We start from the raw sequence: 24,626 nt of genomic DNA on the forward strand, positions 1-24,626 counted from the left end.
TGGTTTCTAGAGGCGGTGAGTATCCCATTTCTGGATGTCATTTTAGTACAAGGAGCTAATTGCAATATAATAATCTGACTTTGAAGAAATATAAGAGATTATATAAGTAACCACCTTTGATACATATTAAAATTCCTTATAATAAAAATTAAACTGAAAATAACATATGGAGGAAGACATTGACAGAAATATGGCAAAGGCATATTAAACATGACTAACAAACAAGACTATCTAATTCTGACTTCTAAGAAAAATATCAAAGCACCAGAGTTATATGAATAAGAACATAAGGATGACTGTACCTACGTACATTTAACCTTACAGTTACTTAAAGAAATTCAAGTTAAAATAGCAATGTATCATTTTCACCCATAAAAAATAGTGGAGGACTAAAAATAAATTGGAAATATAGGATAGGCTATTTTTTAAAAATAATCCTATACATGGCCAGTGGAATTGTTCATTAGTACAAACTTCAGACAAGCAATAAAACAAGCAAACCATATCGTTAGAATTGTTCAGAACTTGCTTCATTAAATCTACTCTTGATAATATAGTCTAAGGATAACTTACATGGTATGAATTATAGTAGCATCTATAATAAAAAAGTTAGAAGGAAATAAGCTACATTTCTAACAAATCAATGAAATATTTACAGGTCATTAACATTTTATGAACACTTAATAATATAAAATTGTTTACCATAAAATACCATGCCAAAGGCAGGAATAAAAATGATACTATGACTCAACAATGTAAAATATGTAAGCATGTGAGCAGAGAACAAACAAAAATCAAAACAACAGCAAAAGTGATGAGATCATCTTGATGTTTTTTCTATTACTGTTTGTGTTTACAGGAGTTGTATTTAAATAAATTATTAGAAATAGAAACCTCTTAGGCATTATTACTACATATAATTGTTTATTTTTTTAGTATATGTGCTGCTGAAGTGAGCACACTACATATAATTGTCTGAAGCCTATCTGCCACAAACCTTATGACTTCCATATATATCTGTCAAAAATTAACTGGCTTAGAGTAGAAATGCAAATTCTATTTAATTTAATCAATCTGTAAATTCATTTATCTGACAACATTATTTGCTATAGACAACATTATTTGCAAGATCTTAAGTATATGGAATAAAATGATAAATATTACCAACACAGTTATGCACCCTGTATACTGGCACTTCTCCTCTACCTCTCGGAGACAGCCACTGTCCTAATTCGATATTTATCATTCCCATGCACTTTTAAATACTTATACTTGCATCAGGATATTCTTACACAATACACAGTTTTGTATATTTTATTTTTTTTAAGATTTTATTTATTTATTTGACAGAGATAGAGACAGCCAGCAAGAGAGGGAACACAAGCAGGGGGAGTGGGAGAGGAAGAAGCAGGCTCATAGTGGAGGAGCCCGATGTGGGGCTCGATCCCTTAACACCGGGATCACGCCCTGAGCCGAAGGCAGACGCTCAACCGCTGTGCCACCCAGGCACCCCGCAGTTTTGTATATTTTAAAATTTTATATGAATACTGTTATGTGTGCACTTTCTGCATTTTTTATTTTTCTAGACTTTGTTTCTGAGTCATCCATGTTGTATGTAGTTTATTCATTTTCATGTTCTAGAGTATTCCAAAATATAAACATACCACGTTTTGTTTATCAGTGATCTTACAGATTGACATTTGAGTGGTTTCTAGAATTTTGTTATTACAGATAATACTACGAATATCTGTTACACATCTTTCTGTACATGTGTATGAAATTTCTATAGAGTAGTACCATTCCAATAGAACTTTCTTTAATGATAGAACTATCATTGTGCTGTCCAACATAGTAGACTAGCCAATCATGATAGAGTGGCTGTTGAGCCCTTGAAATGTGCTCATGCAACTGAGGAACTGAATTTTAATTAATTTAAATTTAAATAGCCACAAACGACTACCGGCTACTGTGTTGGACAGTGCAGCTCTAGAGTACATGCTTCAGAGTATGTGCTGGGTCATGAGGGGCGTATATCCTCACCTTCAGGTACTGCAAAGTGATTTGGAGATGTGTATAACGTATAGTACCACTACTAGTGTGCAGAAGCTCCTTTTGTTTCATATTTGTACCAACAATTGGTGAACTGGTGCTATCCTTTTTATTTTTTTTTTTCTGAGAGAGAGAGAGAGAGAGACAGAGAGAGAGACCGCATGCACATGTGTGATTGGAGGGGGAGGGACAAAGGGGGAGAGAGAGAGAGAGAGAATCTTAAGCAGACTGCATAGCCAGCCTGGTGCCCCACGTGGGGCACAACCTCACGACCCTGAGATCATGACCTGAGCTGAAATCAAGAGTCAGTCGCTTAAGTGACTGAGCCACCCAGGTGCCCCATGTTCTATCCTTACTTTTTAACTTTATCAAATTTTTATTGAATTTTGTCATTGTGGTTTTAGTATAAACTTACCTAACTACTAGGGAGCCCAAGTCATTTTGGGGTTTCCTTTCTTGTGAAATACCTATGTATGTCTTTTGTTCATTTTTCTATTGGATACTTTGTACTTTTCTTCTTTTTTAGGAGTGTGTGTGTGTGTGTGTGTGTGTGTGTGTGTGTGTGTTCTGGTTACCAATCCTTTGTGATTATATGTAATGCCAATATTTTTTCCAGCCTGTGACCTGTCTTTTCATTGGTTACATATAACAGAATTTAACTATAATTTTATGATATATGTCTTTTGAGTCTTTTAAAATATTCTGAGGTCAAGAAGCATTCTCCTAAAATTTCTTCATAAGTTTGTGTTGCTATTTTTTCAATGTGGTTTTATATTTTCTCTGTAAGACCCGTGCATCTCTTTTGCTAGACTTATTCCTGGATTCTTTATATATTTTTTAGAAAATCATATTTTCTATTTTTTCTTTTCCCCTACTTATAGCTGTGTATTTGTAAAAAAGAAAGAAAATTACTCAAAAATAAACTGGGTATCGTTTCAACTTCTACATATAGTCACACTCTTATTCCAGAGTGTTTTTTTAAAGCACCTAGCACTAGACATGAGAGAGCATGTTTTAAATGTAGTATTTTGGTGGTGACAGTAACATATTTATGCCATTTGTCATTCAAGATAAAGAATTTCAGAATCTGCCATGTAAACAATCTCCACAAACAATGATTTAATCCCAATACAAAAACCAAAGGTTTGGAAGAGGTTGTCCCGGCCTCCTGGCAAATACAAGGTATATATAGGAAATTGCAACTCAAATTTTACTCAGAACTCCTCCAATGGTTCTATTCTTTGTCACTTTATTTCATCGCAGATCCAGAACCACTATAGCTTAAGGCACTCCTGCCTTTCTACCTGCAGGTCTATTAAGCAAGGGCAATTACTCTGCAGAGAGGTGACAATTCCTTTATGGAAGATATTGAATTCTAGGGCAGAAAACAGTGCATCAATAATGAAAGGTCAGTAAGAACACAATGAGCCAACTTCATAGCAACAAAGGGACTGCGGTTGGTGAGTGTCCAGGTACCTCCAGGAATAAAGTGTGTATAGAGCATGAACATTCACTTATTGCCTTCAGGTATCCTTTTGCCAGGAATCTCTCTGAGATCAATTTACTATTGGACCACTAACACTCTACATTTGAAAATATAAAGACAAAATGTCTTGTTCTAAAAAAAGTGGGTCTCATCAATGCTTAAGCGCTAGGTCAACAGGACTACAGCCACGCACAGGTCTGCGGGTTCTGCTGACCTGCAGAGGAACTCCAAACTAGTCAGCAACATGGAGCTTCGATAGATGAGGTAATGCTTAGTGAACTGCAGCTGATTTTCTATTCAGTACATGTAACCTCAGCTTTGTTCTACTGAATAACTTCTGCTACGCTGATATTCACAGTATTGATTGCTGTTTTAGAGCTTTGATATACCGTTCATTTTTTTAAAAGCGATTATAGGGTATTTTGAATTTGGCTATAGATAACCAAGTTAATGGCAGGATGGAAGAGTTCCATGATATTGCAGTATAACTGAACAAACCCGTGGCTCTCTTTACCAGCGTACAGGGCAAAGGGAAAAAGCAATAGGGCAGTCTTTTGAAAAGGGATATAAGTGATATGGACTGCCATACTTTAGTTACCAAAGGACTGCATTTAAATATTCTTGTGCTTTTCTTCTCAGAAAAGGGAAAATAAAGGAAATGTAAAAACAACGATTGTCACCAAGAGCTGCTCTTAAAAGAGCCAAGTACCCCCAAATTAAAGTCATGCTGCTTAGCTCTCACTTTCCCATAATGTCGGCATAATTCAGTGATGGCATTTTGCCAATTATCTCCAGAGTAAGAAGTAGGGCATTAACCACCTCTTTTTCAAGGAACAAAGTTCTTAAGAAGCAATTGATTACTGCTTGTCAGGGTAAACAGTAATTCTCCTGGGATCTATTTTTTTATGGTATAAACCTTGAAGGCAAAAAATTCAATCTGAACACATCCATTCCTTTAATAGTCCTTGGAAGAACATAATCTTATTTTTTCCCTCTTTTCAATGTTGTAAGAGTTTTTTTTCATTTAGCAGTCTATAGAAGCCAGGAGTCTGCAAACCACCAAAATCCTCAGAGCCCTACAGAGGTTTATAACAAATTGGGAATATGTAATTCCAGCCTTGCTTCTTCTAAAAGCCATAAAATATCTAAATGATGCATATATATGAGTATATGGATGGAGATGGTGTGTGTATATACATTATACACACATACCCACACTATTTCTTACTCTCCTCATTAATGCAAATAAAAAATATTTTTTCAGGAAGATTTAATATGAAATCCAAAACATATATTAGGAAAAAAAAATCACATAGAAATAACTTCAAATTAATATCTTCTTGGAGACTAAATTGCTATTTACCAAAGTAAATAATAGCAGGAAAAAAACCCTTGTGCTCTGTTGAAATTTTAAATTAAATATAAAAAGGCTGGAGAAAAAATAATTTATGATAAACCCAGGGAATATGGAGAGATACTTGAATTCATACATTCAATAAATATTACACACGCCAAAGTATTAAGACATTTATAAATTATCCTTTAGCTCAGCTAGTGTAAGATTGTTTCCATAGCAATGGTGCAGGGATAGTGAAAAGCCACTTTACCATTTCTGTAGTTTGGAGTAGTCATATACTGTCCATTTCCATTTTCTTCTTTAAAGTAAAAGTCTCTATGCAGCTAAAATTTAATTTGATAATTTTTGTATTTGCTTTTTACCCTAATGCAAAACATATAGATAGGGCAATAATGGATTACATGTCCTTTATCAGGGCATCAATATGTTTACTTTTTTTCCTCCTGAGATTCTAGTATATCAATAAATTTAACGGGTAATGTCATAATCCCTCCTAATATTGGGATTCTTTAATCTTTTATATCAAAATGTGAAGGACCAATTCTTGAAGACATTCCCAACCCTCACATACTACCTTCCTTATGGGTATCAGTCAGAGTCCTGGCAGGAAACAGATGGCACACACAAGCTGGCGAATTAAAGAGAGTTTAACAAAGGGACCATTTATAAAGATGTGACAGGAAATAGGGAAATCAACAAGAAATGGGGCAGTACCTCCTGAGGACAAAAGAGCCAGAGCTGTTACTGTCCCTAAGCTGGAAGAAGAAAGCAGAAGAATTTATCAGAACCTGGAGAGGTAGCTATTCAGAGGGGCCATGCGTCAGGAGATGGAGCCTTCAGTGAGTAGACACCACTAATCATGGTAGTGCTTTGGCAGGAAGAGAGGCAGCAGAATAAAAACCCAAAATTTAACTCTTCCTGACCTCTTGCCAGCGGTCCGCACTGGTACAACCAAGCCAAAATCCAAAGGACAAGGGAACCCATTAACATGGTCTACATAGATCAGCTCCCAGGATATAGACAGGGTAGAAAAGGTGATTGACAGGATCTTGAGAGGCAGGATGAAGGTACCCATCACAGTCCCCACTTACACATATAATTTAGTGAAAATCACCATTCAATTTGGAAATAGCATGGTGGGAGTTTTTCATCAGCAGAACTAGGAAGCAATTTGTATGTTGAGGCATCTATGGGAAAAGGACTACATTGAACAAGACACTTGAACACGTTATAAGGTAAGAGAAATATTTATTTAATTTTGCACAAGAACGAGCTTATACTGAACAAATCCAACCAAATAATAATAAGTGCAGTAAAACAAGGAAATAGGGATGAGTTTTCCTGTTAGAAAATATTAAGTAACCATGCCTGTGCATTATTTTTATCATTACAATAACTTGTTTCAGATTTCTTTTCGGAGTGTATACTGTACATAACACATTATAGCTTCTTTGCTTTGCTTCTGAAAATATAATTCATTCACTGCCTTGCATTTTATTTATTTATTTTTTTGCAGTGAGGAACCTAACTGATTCGTGAAGATTCTGATCTAGAGAAAAATTTTCTGCACCAGTGAAGCTGGAGGCTTTCAAAGCTCTGATGGGCTCAGGCTTTATATCCAGGGGTCATGATGTCATGGTGTGGACTCTACACCCATTCTTCTACCACGGTGATGTCAGACACAGTAGAAGCAGAATTCTGGTCTCGTTTTGCCCCGAGAATTTTCCTTTAGTGATTTTCTCAAGCTTCACAAATTTCATAATTGAATGTTCACTCAGCTATTAACAAAGCTGCACTTAGCTGCCCACAAATCATCCACTTTAAGTTTTAACTCTTTTTTTTTTTTTTTGGTCTTTTTAATGAAAGAACATTCTTTAAACAGAAATCTCCCGTGAGACAGTTAACTTCACAGTTCCTGAAGGCACTGTGGATCCACCGAGCAACAGATGTGGCCATTCTAGAGAAGAAAAGAGAGGAAAGAAAAGGATGGTATAAGCTGTTAAGCCATTAGTAAACACTCACACTTATTGATCGGTGCACATAAATCTAACTGGGGCGTGTTATTTACGCAGCCCTGCAAGTTCAACAGCCCGGTCACTTCTCATGTTTCTGCTACTGCAGAACCACTTATGCCCAGTTACTTGTGGCAAATCACAAACAAGCTTTATTTACCACATGGCACCTTCTTAGGTCACATTTGTTCTCTTAATTATTCATCCACAAAATATAAATTGAGTATATTGAGCCCTAAGTATACTGATGAATAAGCAGACTTGGTCACTACCCTCATAGTGTAGCGGTTACAGTTTGAGGGGGGCAGAAAACTAATGAATACCAAGCAAACATATAATCAAAAATTGTGGAAAGTGCTAAAAAAGAAATAAACTAGGTGGTGTCAGGAGACTAATAAAAGACTAGCTGGGGCACCTGCGTGGCTCAGTTGGTTAAGCATCTGCCTTCCGCTCAGGTCATGATCCCAGGGTCCTGGGATCGAGTCCCGCATTGGGCTCCCTGCTCAGCAGGGCACCTGCTTCTCCCTCTGTCCCTCCCCCTCCTCATGCTGTCTGTCTCTGTCGCAAAGTAAATAAATAAAATCTTTAAAAAATAATAATAAAAAAAGACTGGCTACTTAGATTAGGTGGTCAGGGTAGACTTCTCTGTAGAAGTGATATTTAAACCAAGACCTCAGTGTGATGTGCAGGTTGGCCAAAAGCACAGGGAACAGAATGAGTAAAGGCTTTGAGATGAAAACAGTTTTGTTTAGTTAAGAAGCTGAAAAAAGGTCTGGGTGAGAATTTTGAGTTGGTGAAGAAAACAGTGTAGAGATGAAGTAGGAAAAATAGCAGGGAAAGGCCAGATACACATAATTAGTTTTTCGAATGAAATACCAAAATAATACAGCACATTACAAAAAAGAAAAAAAAAATCTTACCCTTTGATTCCTCGCACTCTTACTTTCTTCAACCAGCTAACTAATAATGATGTCTATGTTAATATCGTTACTACAATCGTAAGATGATAATATCCTTCTACTTCTAGAGTGCATACTCTGTGTCACACACTTTGCTGGGCACTTTAAATACATCATCTAATTTCAACCTCACAGCATTCCCAGTGGGTCACCATTAATAGTCACACTTTCTAGAGTCAGAAACTGAAGATCAGAAAGCTTAAATATCATGTCCAAAATCACATAGCTAACAATGGTAGAGCAGGGATTAAAATGCAGGTTAGTCTGACTCTAAAAACCATCCTCTATTTGATGTTTCCTCTCCGATAAGTGACTTTAGATGATTTAAAAGTGTATTACGCTTAGGATAAAATCAAAGTATCTGTTCTACAAGACAAAAGATTTTGATACTTTAAACTTTTTTGAAGTACACCAAATGAGGGGAAAACTAGTCCATTTCCAAGAAGAGTATTATCAATGTAAGCTAATACTCTTCTGTTCTTAATTTTTCTGAAGCAGAGTTCTTATTCTGACAGCAAGAGAAAGTCTCAACATCTCTCGGATCTCTAGTGGCATTTTAAAGATTTGTCATCATGTTCAGAGGCAGGTTTCCTAACCATAACCATTACATCATCTTTCCCAGTCCAGTCACCTGATGATATAAGGGATGTGCCAGTTCCTGAGAGTATTAGTTCCTCAAATTGTATGGCTTTTGAGCAGCAAGTGAGGGAATTTCTGGAGCTTTCTATCATTGAGTATGTGAAGCTAGCATTAGAACTCTATGGGTGGAAAAATCATTATTATGGTTCCCATGAGTATGTTTTAGAAAGGGACTGTGTATTTTCCCAAATCTTCCAGGAATGTTTTTCTTATTCCATATCCATATTTTCTGTTACAATAAGATAAATGCTCTATAAATCATATACCATTGGAAACTCCTCAATTAGGGAAACATAGTTCATACACGAATGAATAATAAGATATCCTATTGGAGTTCCAGTTTCAGTAACGGCATAGTTGCTTATATAAAACTAACCTTCCCATAGATAGCTATGAAGGGTCTGGACAAAATAGAAAAAATGACTATTTGAAAGCAATAGATAGTGACCAAGAGCAGGCAGACATGGAAAGGTTTCAATCTGTAAAAGAAAGGAAATGTGTTGTGTGAGATTTATTTTTACTTGGCATTTCCCCTGAGGGCACTTTGTAGTCTGTGCAACTTAGGCTAACTGTAACTCAGGCAGAAAGACACCCTCTGATAGGCCTCAACGTCAGAGGACAACTTTTAGGGCTGCCAGAGTGGTTGTAAATTCAGAGGGAAATAATCTAGAAAGGAGGGAGTGAATCAGCATACAAACTCCCCTCAAATCCTTGGCTGGTCTTTGAATTACAGAAGAGAGTAAAGAGCTAATGACTTACAGCTTGAAGGTTGAAAGATCTGGGCAGGGATTTCAAATGCTGCTTACTGTGGGTAGCAGTGTTTAAAATCTGTGTCCTTCCAAGTTAGGAAGGATTGATTAAAAAAAATTCAGGCCTTTCATTGAACCCAAAAGGGCCATGATTAGGAGTAAAACAATGTCTCAAGATTAAGGGACTTACCCTAGGACTAAGGGAAAATCTGGAATAGATTCACCTAATCAGAGTAAAATGAAGCTTTCTTAAGTGCAAGGTGATAGGCCAGTAATTTGCCAACTGCTAGAAAAAACATAGTCTTCAGAGGAAGCTAACAGAGCATAGGATCTGTGCCATATATCATCCATGATATCCAATAAGCCATAAAAAGTATTAGATATGCAAAGAAAGACAAGAAAAGGTGATTCCTAATCAAGAGAAAAAGTAGTGAATAGAAATGACTCAAAGATAATCCAGATGGAATAAATTAGCAGACAAGAACTGGAAAGTATCTATTTTAAATATGTTTGAATTAAAAAAAATAGATGGTAAATCTCAGCAGATAAATAAAACTATAAGTAGAATTAAGTGGAAATTTTGGAATGAAAATTACAGTATTTGAAATGAAAAATTCATTGGATAGGTTTAATAGCAGATTAGACATGGCAGAAGGAACAGTCAGTAAATGTATAACAAAAAATAGAAATTATCCAATGTAAAACAAAGAGAAAAAAGACTGATATAAAAATAGAGATTCAGTGACCTTCAGGATAGTATTAAGCCATATAATATATGAGTAATCATAGTCCCAGAAGAATAGGAGGGAGGAAATTGCAGAGAAAATACTTGAAAATATTTGAAGAAACCATGGTCAAAATTTTATCAAATTTCTTGAAAAAAACAAAAACAAAAAAAAAACCCAGCAACACCAACTTACTTTAAAAACCCAGCAAACATCAAAGAATAAAGTCACACAAAATATCACATCTAAGTGTATCACAGTCAAACTTCTAAAAATCAAAGATAGAGAATTGTGAAAGGAAACAGAGGGGGAAAAAGACATATTTTATACAGGGGAACAAAAATTAAAATGATAGCTGAATCCTCATCAGAAACAATAGAGCCATGAACACAACAGAGTATCACCTTTAAAGTCCTGGGAACAAATCTGTGAATCCAAAATGCTATATTAAATAAAAATATCCTTTAAAAATAAAGATAATTTCAGATAAATGGAAGTTGAGAGATCTGTTAACCAATGGATCTACAATATGGAAAATGCTAAAGGAAGTTAAAACGGAAGGGAAGTGATACCAGATGGAGACTCAAATATGTGAGAAGAAACGAACACTAGAAATGGCATATATGTGGATAAATATGCAATACAGCATTTCTTCTTCTCGTAGCTTCCTTAAGAGAGATTTGGCTGATTAAAGCAAAAACAGTAACAAGGAATTTTAGGGTTTATAGCTTACATAGTTATAAAGTACATGATTATTATAGCTCAAAGACTAAGGGGGATGGAATTCTATTATGCTGAAGGTCTTACATTTTATGTGAAGTAGTCTAATATTAAGTCTTACTATGTTGTAATAAATTAATGCTATATATTGTAATGTCTAGATCAGCAACTGAAATACTAATATAAAAAGTTTCAGTTAAGGGGCGCCTGGATGGCTCAGTTGGTTAAGCAACTGCCTTGGGCTTAGGTCATGATCCCGGGTCTTGGCTTCATGCCCAGTAGTGGGCTCTTTGCTCAGCGGGGAGCCTTTTTCTCCCCTCCCTCTGCCTACTGCCCCCCCCCCACGCTTGTGCTCTCTCTTTCTCTCTATCAAACAAATAAAACCTTTTTTTAAAAAAAAGTTATAGTGAAAAATCTAAAACAATTAAATTTAAATAATATAAAAAGTTAAAAAGAAGGAAGAAATGGAGGAATAGGAATATGAAAAATAGGACAAAAATAAAACAAACGGCAAAATGGTAGCCCTATATCCACCAATGCCAAAAAATTACATTATGTAATGTAATACAAAGGTAAATTGTAAAAAAAACAGACCAAACACTTCAATTAAAAGACAGAGACTGTCATACTGGATAGCAAAATAAGAACTAAGTGTACAATATCTATAAAACATGCAGTTTGAATATAAAACCATAGATGGGTTGAAAGTAGATGGATCAAATCAAAATGAATATGTGAAAAAAACTGACTTCAAGTCTAGAAGGTTTGCTAGAGAAAAGGAGGACATTACATAATGATAAGATGGTTAATTTACCAAAAGACATAAAAGAGTACATCCTGGGTGATTCCATTTATATGAAATTTTTAAAAAGCAAAATAAATCTATTACAATGAAATCAAATTGAAGTTTGCTATGGTAAGTTGGTATTGCCTGGAAGGGGGAAAAAAGGTACTCACTCAAGTGTTGGAAATATTCTATATTTTGATTTATAAGACTCATCAAATTATATATATAATAACTATGCATTTCACTATAGTTAATATTACCTTGATAAAAACTAAAATAAAAGGTGATCCACTGAAACTTAGTCTGATTACTAGGAATAGTAACAACCTACTATTATAATGAATTACAAAAACTAGTTGTTTTTACATAGTACACAGTAAGTTTCCTTAACACCCTGTTATTTCTGGCTATATTTATTCTATATTTTTAAAGAGTTTTTAAAAAAGTCATTGTCACTATTTTTTTGCTAAACTCAAATCAAAATTAGAAGACAGCTGGCTTTTAATTTTCAGTTAATATATTTATATATAATACATGTATAATATATTTTAATGTTATTTATATTCAATATATTTAGTTTTTATTCATTTATTAATTTACTGTATAATTAATATATTAATCTTTCAAATTATACAGATTATACATAGATGTATTTATAAATAATTAATATATTTTTAAACATCCCACTATCATCAGTATTATAGTATGTCTTTATAGAATTCATTTTCATACCCTTTTATTTTCAATCTTCTTGCAATTTAAGTGTATATGTAACTATATATTATACTTTTAGTTTAGGTTTTATTTTAAGCCTTTTTTCAATGGCTGAATAATATAATCATATAATTATATATATTACATAATTATGACATATTGCATCATAAAGAATTACTAGAACTTATTTAACTATTTTTTTATTTTTTGAACACCTTGGTTTCTTCCTTGACTTTGTATGACAGATAATATTGAGGTGAATATTGTCATGCCTATAGTACCTTCCGTATTTTAGAGTATTTCTTTAGGTTATATTCTCAGACCTGTGGTTAATATGACAAAACTTGTTTGAGTTGGGATAGGGAGTAGGCAAAGAGGTGTATTTGTGGCTGCTGACATGTGTTTTTCAATGTCACTAACAATTCATAAGAGTTATAGTTCCAGTACATCTCTGTCAGCACTGGAAATTACTGTGAGATTTTTTTATTGTAGTATGTGAAAATAATAATTCATTATGTTAGTTTACATTAGAGTTTTAATTGTTTAAAGGCTGAATAATTTCCTCTTTTTTTTAATAGCTGCATTTTTTTAGTAAATTGTTTATTCATTCTTTGCTGATTTATTTATGGGGGAATAATGTTTTTTCTTGTTAACTTTTATATGTTTTTAATTTAACAAAGAAATCATATCTTCTGGAAGAACATTTTTCCAACCTCTAGTTGTGACTTCTTATTTTGCTAATTTTATTTATCTCTAGACACTCTAAATTTTCTTTGAGGTATACTTTATCACTTTTAAGTTAGAAAAGGCATCTCCCTTCCAGAATGTTGATTAACATTTGATTACATCTTTTTATTTTTAGTATCTAACATTTCTTCCATGTAGAATTTGTTTTGATATATGATAACATATAAAATTACTTCCCTCAAATTGCTGCCCAGGCATTCCAATATATATACAATAATCCTTTCTTCCTTTATTGATCTGAAAATCTCTCCTGATCAAACAGGAAAGTCTTCATCTTAATGTCCTCATTGATGGGGCATTTGTTTCCATAAATAGATCTAGTTATCTATTCTAATGTTAGTACAGAAGATTGCTTTCAAAACTTTAAGTCTGCAGTGTCAGATAGATGAAGGTAAAGTTTAGGAAGTTAGGAGCTTCATCCTTAAAACTCTAATTTTCTGGGGCGCCTGGGTGGCACAGCGGTTAAGCGTTTGCCTTCGGCTCAGGGCGTGATCCCGGCGTTATCGGATCGAGCCCCACATCAGGCTCCTCCGCTATAAGCCTGCTTCTTCCTCTCCCACTCCCCCTGCTTGTGTTCCCTCTCTCGCTGGCTGTTTCTATCTCTGTCGAATAAATAAATAAAATCTTAAAAAAAAACCCTCTAATTTTCTATATACCTCAATTATTTCAGTATTACATCTAGAATCTCCCCAGGAATTAAAAGTAGGCCCCTGGTTTCCAATTTCCAAATGGTCTGTTTGGTAATTATTTATTAAAGGAAATGACCTTCTAATTCCTCTTCCCTTCGTATTCATTTCTCAACTGAACACATCCCTAGTTATTGCTTGAAGCTCAAAACATAACCGCCTAAAAGCACTCTGACCCATCAAAGGGTTCATTGTCTCTCTTAGATTTAGGAAAGACAACGTTAGTAATTCACTTTTGACTCAAGAGTTTAACCTCCGAATGGAGGAACACTTTTTTTTTTTTTTTAACCTAAGCAAATTAAATCTGAAGACATCCTTAAAAAGACATCTTTAAAAAATTCCCCCCTGCTAATTCTGAATTCCTCAGATCCTTATCTTCAATGTCATTTGCTCAGGAGATAATTGGTACACATGTTGTACAGTCCTTTAGCACAGTGCTCCTTTCCTTCAGAGCATCCATCACAATCTAGAATGTTGTCTTTATCTGTTTCATGACTTGATTACTATCTATTTACTCTATTACCAACAATAATAATAGCCAATATTGAGTGTTTACTCTGTGCATGAAATGTGTAGGAAACTTTTTTATGAATCTTCTCACCTAATTCTTATAGCAACCCTCTCATGTAGGTACTAAAACTATTCCTAGGTAGGTACTATTTTTATTCTTATTTTTCAGGTGTGCAAGCTGAGCCACAGAGAGATTAATGAACATCCTTTGAGATCACATTGCTAGTATGGCTGATCAGGCTTTGAATCCAGGTGGCCTTATTCTAGACACTGCGTTCTTCACCTCTAGACCAGTGCTATCCAGCAGAACATCCTGTGATGATAGAAATATTCTTTATATGTGCTGTCTAATATGATACCTAGTAGCCACATGTAGCTATTGTTCAATTAAAATGTGGCCAAGGTGACTGAGAATGAAGTTTTAATTTTATTTAATTTTAATTAATTTAAATAGCCACATGTGGCTATTGACTACCATACTGGACAGCATAGCTCTAGATAATAATGTATTAGGTAATAATTTCCAGGGACAGTTGTATCTGTTTTGCTTATCATTACACTCCTGGTACTAGCATAATACCTGGCACAATGTATTTATTGACTAGAATGAATAATTCATAGGACAGTAGGACAGGGATATAAGTAGTAAAAATGGTGCTCTGAAAGCACCAGATTATGGAAAATGCTCACCTCCAATGCAATATCTGTACCTGTTTTGCATCCATTTTATTTTGAAAACAACACAAAATAAACATAATAAAAATGTGTATTTGGGATAATTTCGGTAAAGTAGCACATATTTTTATAACTCATATTTAATAAGAAGGGAAAAGGGAAACAGCATCAAACAGTAACTTCTGAGAATCAGCACTTATCTGACAAAAAAATGAATTTAATTCTAAAATACGCTTTCTGGAATACATTCCTATCATGAGGCAAAAAATCCTACTATTTGTTTATAAGACAGTAAATGACAAATGTATTCATGCTCTTCACCCCAGAAAACACTCTCATGTTTTTCTGTCTATTATTGAATGCATTTTTTTTTGAAATATCTGTGTGAGCCATATTTGTGTGTTTTTCATCCTATCTCCTGCTACATATTTTTGCTGTCACTTCTCAGAACAATAATCTTAGATTAAGAGTGTATTTGGGGGCGTGGCTGGCTCAGTTGGTGGATCATGTGACTCTTGATCTCAGGGTTGTGAGTTCGAGCTGCATTTTGGGTGTAGAGATTTCTTTTAAAATATTTTTTTAAAAAAGAGTGTAAAAGGACTTAACTTTAATTGGTAATTAAATGTCAGAAAGTATTTCCCTATTGGTCATTAATGCTGAATTTTCTAGATATGCATTGCTAAGTGTACTCCTACTAAATGTACATTAAAGCAATACCGCATATACATTAGTCACTTTTGTAGTAGTAGCAGTAGTAGTAACTTTCAAATTTGCTAATGCACTTTCAGAAAACGCAGTAAATGTTCACTCAAAAAGCTTTGCTTGATTGACAAAAATTACATTGACTGAAAGAGACAGAAATTTTGGTTTGAAATAGATAATAGTATCTCAAAACTTAAAGCATTTTCTATTTCTTTGTCCTGTTACATTAAGCCACTCTAGTAAAAATTTGTGCTAAGTGAATCTGAATTAAATTGTTCTGTTGAAAAAAAAATTCATGGAATTGTGCACTTAAAAAAACAGAGTTAGAGATACCTGGCTGTGCTATATTGGAAAAAATCTGAATCTTTGCTTTCCTGTGTTGTTGTTATTAAGCCTTAAGATTATTTACTTAGTTTTAGTGTTGATTCAAAAATTATGACTCTGAAATAGAGTGACCACTAAATCAACATTTGTAGGAATAATAATCCAGTAGAATGCTTTCAACTTTGCCAGTATCCATGAACTCTAGACACCATCTACCTTATCTGTAGTTTTGTTCTCTTTGAAGTAAAAGACACATGCTCTATTGTCCTATGAGAACAAGAAGAAAAATCTTTATAATGATTTTTCTCCAACTGCAGGAATAAAATAGAATAAACAACGGATCTTAAATTTTTCAACCCAATGTAACTGACCACAACAAACCAAGAAATATGCCCATTTTTTCCATATCGATTTTCACTTTGGAAAATGTAATATATTTACTTTGTCGATATATCTTACAGACCTCATAAAAGGACCAGATAAAAATCAATAAAATAATATTGTCTTCCATCATGAAAGAAGAAACATGCAGTTTGTGTTGTAGATTTTTTTTTTTAAAAGACGTGTAGAGTTAGATACTTTCGAGCAATTTAAGTAGGTTCACTCTGTTCTGGTGACATAAATAGCTGATCATTCTGGTTTCTGATCAATGCATTTCCTTCTCTCTGAATATGCTTGAGGATGCACAGGGCAGTTAGCCTTGGCACTAATAAAGCTGAGTGGCCTCCTCCCACCTCTGTTTCAACAGTAAATAGGAAAAAAAAAAATACTTCCCATTGGCCTAGGTTAAGCAAATTAATATCGATGAGCCCTAAGTACAGCTGGCCAAGCGCTCACTACTTGGCCTGAATTTAATAGGCTTTACCTTGCACTGGCAGAGGGTACACTCGGTGCCATGTTTGATCCAAGAGGACCCAGTGAAGCGAACCACGTTCATCTCATCCAGGCAAGTTTTGGTGATGTCATTACGAATGGTGTCGGCCTGGCAAGGGTCAGTGACACAGCGCCGGCAGCACTCATTCTCTGGGAGGACACTGAATTCACATTCCACCTCTGGGCAAGGCAGAGGCCAACAGTCAACTTCCCCTTGCTGAAAGGAAAGCAGATGCACCAGGGCAGGGAGAGAGGAAGGGAGGGTGTGTAGGGAGGCAGGGAGGGAGCACAGTGTTTACTGAATACTCAGTTTATTTGATGGATATTTATACTCACACCTTCAAAGCCATGAATCTTGCAGGGAATCTACAAAAGTACTATCAGAGTGCTGAGGTCTATACTGCAGCTGAATTTTAAGTGTTCAAAGGTTAAATAAGAACAATGAACACGAGCAAACCCCTTTCCCTTAAAACAATCAAATTTGCATGCTCCTATCTTTTCCCTGACAGAGAATTATTATTTACTATGGAAGAAGGTTTTACTTAAATTTTTGTATAGTAGGTGCTTTCTTCATTCTTTTGATCTCCCCCCCCCACCTTCTCATTTATTCCCTTCTGTATAAAGATGTCCATTTACAAGAAAATTAACTGAAATGTGAAGGGCATTTGGCAGGCTTTCTTTGTTCATTTATATGTTTCTCAGATTAGGGATTTTGGAGGAAAAAAAGAAAACAACTAGGAACTGATTACAGGCTTCTTTATCCCACATGGGAAAATTGTGTGAATTGGATCTTTTTAAAATTTAGCTCCCACCTGTTTCCTATTTTCTTCATAATTCTGAATCTCATGGTCCTAGAGATGAAAGCAGCCTTCAGGCACAGAAACTGACCTTGTTCTTTCAATTGATTTTTGGGTTTAAAGTATAAAAAGGAAGCAACAAAAAAGCATTGCCTTAAAAATATCCTCACATAAATAGAAAGGAAACTAGCCATGACTTTAAAAGTAGCATCTGTGAAACTTTCTTCTATAAAGACACATAGACCAATTTTCCTTTTCATTTACACTATTCGAAAGAAACAAGAAGTTTGGTCAAATGAAAAAAGATTGGTGTTTTCCTGATTAAGTCTTTATTTTCTTTTTTCCTATTGTTTCCAGTAGAAGTTTTGTAAATATATACATTCAACTCTAATATTCCAATAAGTATTTATTGCAAATCCATATCATGTGTAGAACAAGGTGCCCACTAGAATAGCATTGATGGTAAAAATATTTAGAAGGAAAAAAAAGTGTGTGTGTGTGTGGTTTTTTGTTTTTGTTTCTGTTTTTTTAACTCTGAGCCTGACTGACAGAAATGGATTAACAGAAGTTCTACTTGGACAAGTAGAACATTTTTCACGAATGCCACTGTTCCGCTTACAACAGTCTGTGAGTAAACCTAAGCTAAATGGGATTGGGGCTTCTAGGAGAGTCTTTTCTTCTTCTGAGCTCCGGAAGGACACACACGACATACCATCCAACATTTACTCCCGGCTGTGCCTTCACAGGTCCTGACTGCATGCCCTCCACTTGTCATCCTAGCCGGGCTCATTTTTTGTAACTGCCAGCGCTACGGCCAGGTAGGTGCTGAGAACTGGCAGATGTGGGAGGGCAAGACTGTCTTCCTTGTTAGATTCTGGGCCTGAACTCCCCCTGTACTTCATGTAGCTAAACTTACCAAGCAGCGGCACTGTTGGCAGTTCTGGACCCAGGTGTCACCACTATTGTATAAGGTTTCCCCATTTTGATGGAGGCACTGACTACTAAGCCTTGGGTCACATTCAGGGCAGCAAAAAAGATCAACCGTGGGATTCTCGCAGTCACAGACCATCCGACGACACATTACGAATCCATTCTGTATGAGAAAGAAGAAAGCAGTTACTAAAGCCTCCATTTCTCTATATACGAACATCAGTGTAATAGATTTAAAGTTACATTTTGTGGCTAACACACAGAAATTACCCAAGCTGGAGAACTTCCAATTTCCTTCCCAAACACTGCTTGACCAGCAAATTTCCAGAAATGACCGGTATGAAATAAACACTCACAATCCTTATGTATATATAAACATAGGTAATGTATATGTAAATATACATGTACTTGTTTATCAGTGTAGTAATTAGAATACTACCTAAATTTTGTTTTGTGTATTTGTGGTTAGTAGTCAACAAGCTTTACCTACTGTTAAGTTTATGGAATATATTAGACCTTAAGTTCATGTACAAACTGTTATCAATTTCTTTCATAATAATTGAGTCCTTCATACAGAGTGTTATTTATCTAACTATAATTTAAGTCTCTGTAATCAACCGAGTAATTACAGTGGAACATCCCTTTAAAACTGAAACACAGTCTAAATAGATCATTTTTACTCGTAGGCCAGTATGTCCATTCTGGCTTCATATTGCATTCATTCAAATATGATACTGTTACTATGGAAACACTAGCATAGTTAGCAACAAAGCTTTGTCAACATATGGATAAACACGTTGTGGCATTTCCACAGGATGGAATACTATTCGGCAATAAAAAGGCATGGGTTACTGATATATGTAATTAATATAACTGAATGTTGAAAACATAATGCTGAGAGAAAGAAGCCAGGCCAAAAAAAAGTATGTACTATATGTACCATCTACTATATAAAGCTCTAGAAAATACAAATCTAACCTACAGTGACCCAAATCTGTGTTTCCTTCAGGCTGACACTATGGGATTAACTAAGAAAGGTCAGGGACAACATTAGGAGCAGATGAAGAAGTCCTTTTATGCTAACTGTGATAGTGATTAAGTAGATGGATTTCATTTGTCTAAGCTCATCAAGCTGTACATTTAAAGCATATGCAAATTACATCCCAATAAAAATGATTAAAGTGTTTTATTTATACCTACCTGACATGAACACACAGAGCACCGGTCATTTTCCAACACCCAAATCTGACCATTGTGCTTAATTTTTCCATCATGGACGCAGTCCCCTGTGCAGTTCTTTCCATGAGGACATCGGCAATCGTATCCACCATCCAAGTTAAAGCAAATAGTATCATTGGCACAGCTATGCCTCCCGGTCCCACACTCATCGATATCTGCGGCCAAGAAAAGGCAGCAGGCAATGTGCTTAGAATATGCTCGGTTTCAAACAACTGCAATCAGGCAAGTTGTCTCCTAACACAAAGCATTCAACTGTAAATTAATTTTCATCTTACTGGCATGCATTTCCTATTAAATGCTGACTAAAGCAATGTTAATGATCTAGGGATTTCACAGGAAAACATTATCATGCTTGACTTCAAACGCCAGATAACCTTGGTTAGATTCTCAACTTTTATATTTCTGTAAATACCATTAGGCTTTATGGAACACTTATATTTTTTGAAAGTAAGACTAGAACTCAATTTATCAAACAAAAAGCAGTGGCAGTTGAAATTCTAAAAGTGCCTGTGAGTTTTTATTGGGAAAACCATCCTCAGTGTGAAAATGGTACTTACCCCCAGTCCTTTCTTAGTGGGAGATGAAATGGCATGGGACCTCCTTTGGCATTTTATTCAGCTTCAAGCGCCCATCTGTCACCCCCACATGAGCTCCTCCCAGTGTCCAGCCCGGGAGATGCTGCTCTTCTTTTACTGTCAGGCATTTTCGCACACTGTCCCCCACCCACAGAGGGCAAGGGACCATCAGCAATTATCATCGCTCTCACCAATCATCTCCCACTTCTTAACTTTTCCATTTCAGATGGTCATTTTGTCTCCTGCCTGACTCAACTGGCAACGGCCCATTCTTCACCTGACCTCACCTATTCCATGGCGATCACAGCCTAAAGCATTTTCATACAGATGAAAAGCAAACATATCTTGACCCACAGATCAGGTCCATAAGAAGAGATATGATTCATTTTATTTATCCCCATAATTTAAAGGTCACAAGCCAAAATACATTTCAGGGATATTGTATGACTGGCAGTAAGCAGTTATTTCCTACTTCATCTGTTTCCTCTGAGTAAGGTCAAGAAAGAAAGAATTAAATCACAGCAGAAGAAGTGGGTTCAAGAGAAGAGGGAATGGATAGCTTTTAACCAGGGGAACTGTATACTGATTTTCTTAGAAAATTTTAAAGATAGACATTAGTAGATACTTTTCTTAAATGGTTTGGTTTCAACATTATTGAAGATGTAGCCTAGTCAAGATTATATTTTAGCCATATTTAAATTCTTAAATATTAAGTTCTGTCACATGTGCATTTCTAAAAATAAGCCATATATTTCTATTTGCCTTGATTTTTATCAATGCCACCTCAACAAAACCGATGAATTGAGACAATGGCTGAAAAGCTTTTTGTTATAACTACAGTGAACACATTATTATAGCCTGCTTTGTCAAGGATAATACAGTTTATAATTATAGAGTATGATCAAAAGCAGAACTGTTAGCCAGCAAAAGGATATATTTCACATTTTTAAAAAGTACATTGATATATATAATATATATATATAATATATAAATATATATATATTTTTTTCAGATCAGGGAAATTTGGCTGATGCTATTTAGAGAAAGAGGAGCAAGAAGTGAAATTTTATAAAACTTTATAAAATAGCTCTAGATTTGGTCTATTCAGAATGATAAGGTATATTTGATGACTTGATCTTCGTTTCCTATTAAATATTCCTTTAATTAGGAACAATAATAAACAGGAAAAACATTAAACATAGTTATTTGGTCTCTTTGACCACAAACTGTACATGTATTTCTTACTACATAACCCTTTAAATATCCACCATACGAATATTATTCCATTAATGGCAATGACTGGATTTTTATACTCATTTCATTTTGTTTGACATTTAAAATAAGAGCTCTGCTGTCAGGTAATGCATTTTTTTTTTCCTTAAAGGCAGAAACAATCCTTGGATTTGCTGCAGAAGACAAAGAAGAGGTGTCTAGCCACAAAAAGAACATGTGCTCTGAAATAAAGTACGTTTACAATAAAGAATTAGAGTAATAAGTTACTTATAACAACGGTTGATATGTACTTGTCATACCTGGAGAAATGTGTAGGCAGAAAATCATTATGAACCAATGATTACCTTTTGCTATACAATGGGATTTGAATTCATTTGAATTCCCCTCCCCCCCACCCCCGCTTGTTATCTACACTGGTTTCCCAGTGCAGAGACTATTCTCAATTGAATGGTAGAACAGTTTTGGAATTCATTGTTACATTTAGTTTTATCATAATGTAAAATTCCTAAATTAAATATACACAAAGGGTGTATATTCTGCTTTGAAAAACCTACTATGATATATAAAAATTCCAACTTTAAAAATACTGATAACTCCTTTAGTGAGTTATTAAAGAAATAATGTTATTAAATCCAATGACCAAGTCTCACTTCAGATTTAACTTGATCTAGCAGTAACATTTGATATAGTTCATTCTCCCTCCCTGATAAATTTTCTTTACTTGCTTCCTATCACGTTGGTAACTCTTCTCCTACCCACATATACATTCTAGTGGCAATTAAACTATGAATGAGATTTGGCCAAGCAAGAGGAAGTAAAGAGTGGCCTCGGCAAAGGTGCAGATGTACTTGAAAGCCCAAAGTTTAGAGTCAGCAAGATGTGTTAGAGGGAATGAGTTGAATGTCCAGGAGGAACAGAGTAGTTAGACAGTGAGCTGAAGAGGTACTCAGGGCCAAGTAAAGGTCATGTTAAGAAATCTGAACTTCAGGGGTGCCTGGGTGGCACAGTTGGTTAAAAGTTTGACTCTTGGTTTCGGCAGAGGTCACGATCTCATGGGTCATGAGACTGAGCCTTGCACTGGGCTCCATACTCAGTGTGGAGTTTGCTTAAATTTCTCTCTCCCTCTCCCTCTGCTCCTTCCCTGAATCCCCCCCCCCCAAGTAGATAAATCTTTAATAAAAAAAGAAATTTGTACTGCATCATAAAGCTAATAAAATGTCATTTTAGGGAATTGCAAAAAAAATCATAATCAGATTTTTTTCTTTTTTTTAGAAAGATTCCTTTTGTTTCATTTTAGGAAAGGGATTTGAGTGGATTAGAATTTACAGCCAGGAGATCAATTAATAGGCTGCTTCAGTAGTCCAGGCAAGCAATGGTCATATAATAAAAGCGAACACTTACATGGTGGTTGGTATGCTCCCAATTCTAAGTGCTTTCATATAATGATTCATTTAATCCTCACAACAACTGGTGGGTACAGTTATTCTCCCTATTGTATAGATTAGGAAGTTGAAGCATAGAAATGTTGCGTAACTTTCCCAAGGTCTAGTAAGGTATAGAGCCCAGGCGAGAATCCGAGCAGTAGGTCTTCAAGTCTGTGCTCTTAAGCACAGCACTGGACTGATCATTAGCAGTGGAGAGACGCACAGAAAGAAACAACGGCGAGAGAATCTTCCAAAATAGAAAAAACAAAGATAAAGCAACTTAGTGCTTTGTTAGCTTCAAAGGTTAGGGAGAGGAAGTGGTCCTGAATGATGTTTAAATTTCTGGCTTGGAAAATTTAACTGATGCTCTTTAGAGAAAGAAGAGCAAGATCTCACTGTGGAGTGAAAGTGGGTGAGGAAAGCATGAGGAAAAGCATGAGTTAGTTTAGGACATGTTGAATTACATTTCCTCTAGGCTTCCACGTAGAGCTGTCCAGTAACTAGTTGGATATATGGGTCTGGAGTTCAGAAAATAGAACTGGGCCCAAATATGGATTTGGTGAAGATATATTTTCATCATTTCCTTTCTCAAAAATAGCCCTTCAGAGTCAAGTTCATACTCCTTAGAAAGGCATTTAAAGCTACTTCTTTTGCTTATCTCTCTTTCCCTTTCTCAACTTGCCAATAATCACATCATACTTGAAGTCCTAATACAAATGCTAGACATTCAAGCCTTTCTTGTTCCCAAACAGAAAATCATTTCTTCTTTTATTTCCTAACAGCTCTAAATTCATATTTTTCTCAAGTATTTATTATTTTCAGCCTTGTAGCTTTCTCCTCTATTAGAAAGTCACTATACTCTATCTTGTATGACAGTCATGGTACATATTTTATGTCTTCCACCAGCTAAGAGCAGTGACCAAACCTCCTCTATGAGTCAGTGCAGCAGATGGCTGGCAAATACCTCAAGGTACTTGTGCATAGATTCAGTAACTACTTGTTGAAGTGAATAGGATTCATTTCCGTTTTGTCCTTTTTCTTGATTTAGGTTAATAATTTACAGTATTTGGCTTGAGCATAATACTCAAAAGATGCTATCCTATGAACATTATTTTTTGGTCTTACAAGTTCAAAAACCTCACCAAGCTTAAAAATAATCCAGAAATTAAACTAATGGGGGGGAAAGCGGACATGTAAAAAAAATTTCTTATGTGAAAAAAAATACTGGGCTTTATTCTCAGAGAGAAACGTATTTTCAGGCATAGTAGAAATGATGACATGGAAAAGGAAAATGGTACTCAGGCACATTATCTGGGGATTCAATATCTATACCTCTGAGATAAATGGATGAGCAAAACAGCATATGATTTTTATGAATGCAGCTTATAAACACATATGTTGTAGATTATTCAACTGCAGCCTAAAAAGTAGTGAAACAGTACACAGTTATTTATTCATGTCTTCAAATATATTTATGCATGTCTTCAGAGTAATTGTGAGACTACTGCTGTGACTTGGTCCACTTTGAAATGCCTTTTTTTTCAGCAACAGAAAAATGGCACCTGTTCAGATATAATCACACTCTTAAAAGTGTATCCTTCTAAATACTAATATTATAATTCTACAAATCACTGAAATTGTAGCAAATGGATAGTTGTTTAGAAGAAGGATTTTAGTCTTTTTTTTTTTTTTTTTTTTTTTTTTTTTTTAAATT

The 24,626-nt window shown here is 35.2% G+C and overlaps 1 protein-coding gene across 6 annotated transcripts in view; it reads right to left on the reverse strand.

The window, feature by feature from the left end:
* Positions 1 to 6,123: 6,123 nt before the first annotated feature.
* NELL2 (neural EGFL like 2) overlaps positions 6,124 to 24,626 on the reverse strand; it is a 391,543-nt gene continuing 373,040 nt past the window's right edge. For all 6 annotated transcript variants that reach the window (XM_034645489.1, XM_034645487.1, XM_034645490.1 and 3 more), the window contains 4 exons: positions 19,642 to 19,835; positions 18,428 to 18,604; positions 16,707 to 16,931; positions 6,124 to 6,849 (listed from right to left, as the gene is read on the reverse strand). In XM_034645489.1, coding sequence (XP_034501380.1) covers positions 6,799 to 6,849; positions 16,707 to 16,931; positions 18,428 to 18,604; positions 19,642 to 19,835 — 647 coding nt within the window. In that variant the 3' untranslated portion in view covers positions 6,124 to 6,798. The remainder of the gene's footprint in view (positions 6,850 to 16,706; positions 16,932 to 18,427; positions 18,605 to 19,641; positions 19,836 to 24,626) is intronic.

This window comes from Ailuropoda melanoleuca, chromosome 16 (assembly GCF_002007445.2).
Source record: "Ailuropoda melanoleuca isolate Jingjing chromosome 16, ASM200744v2, whole genome shotgun sequence".
Lineage (NCBI taxonomy): Eukaryota > Metazoa > Chordata > Mammalia > Carnivora > Ursidae > Ailuropoda > Ailuropoda melanoleuca.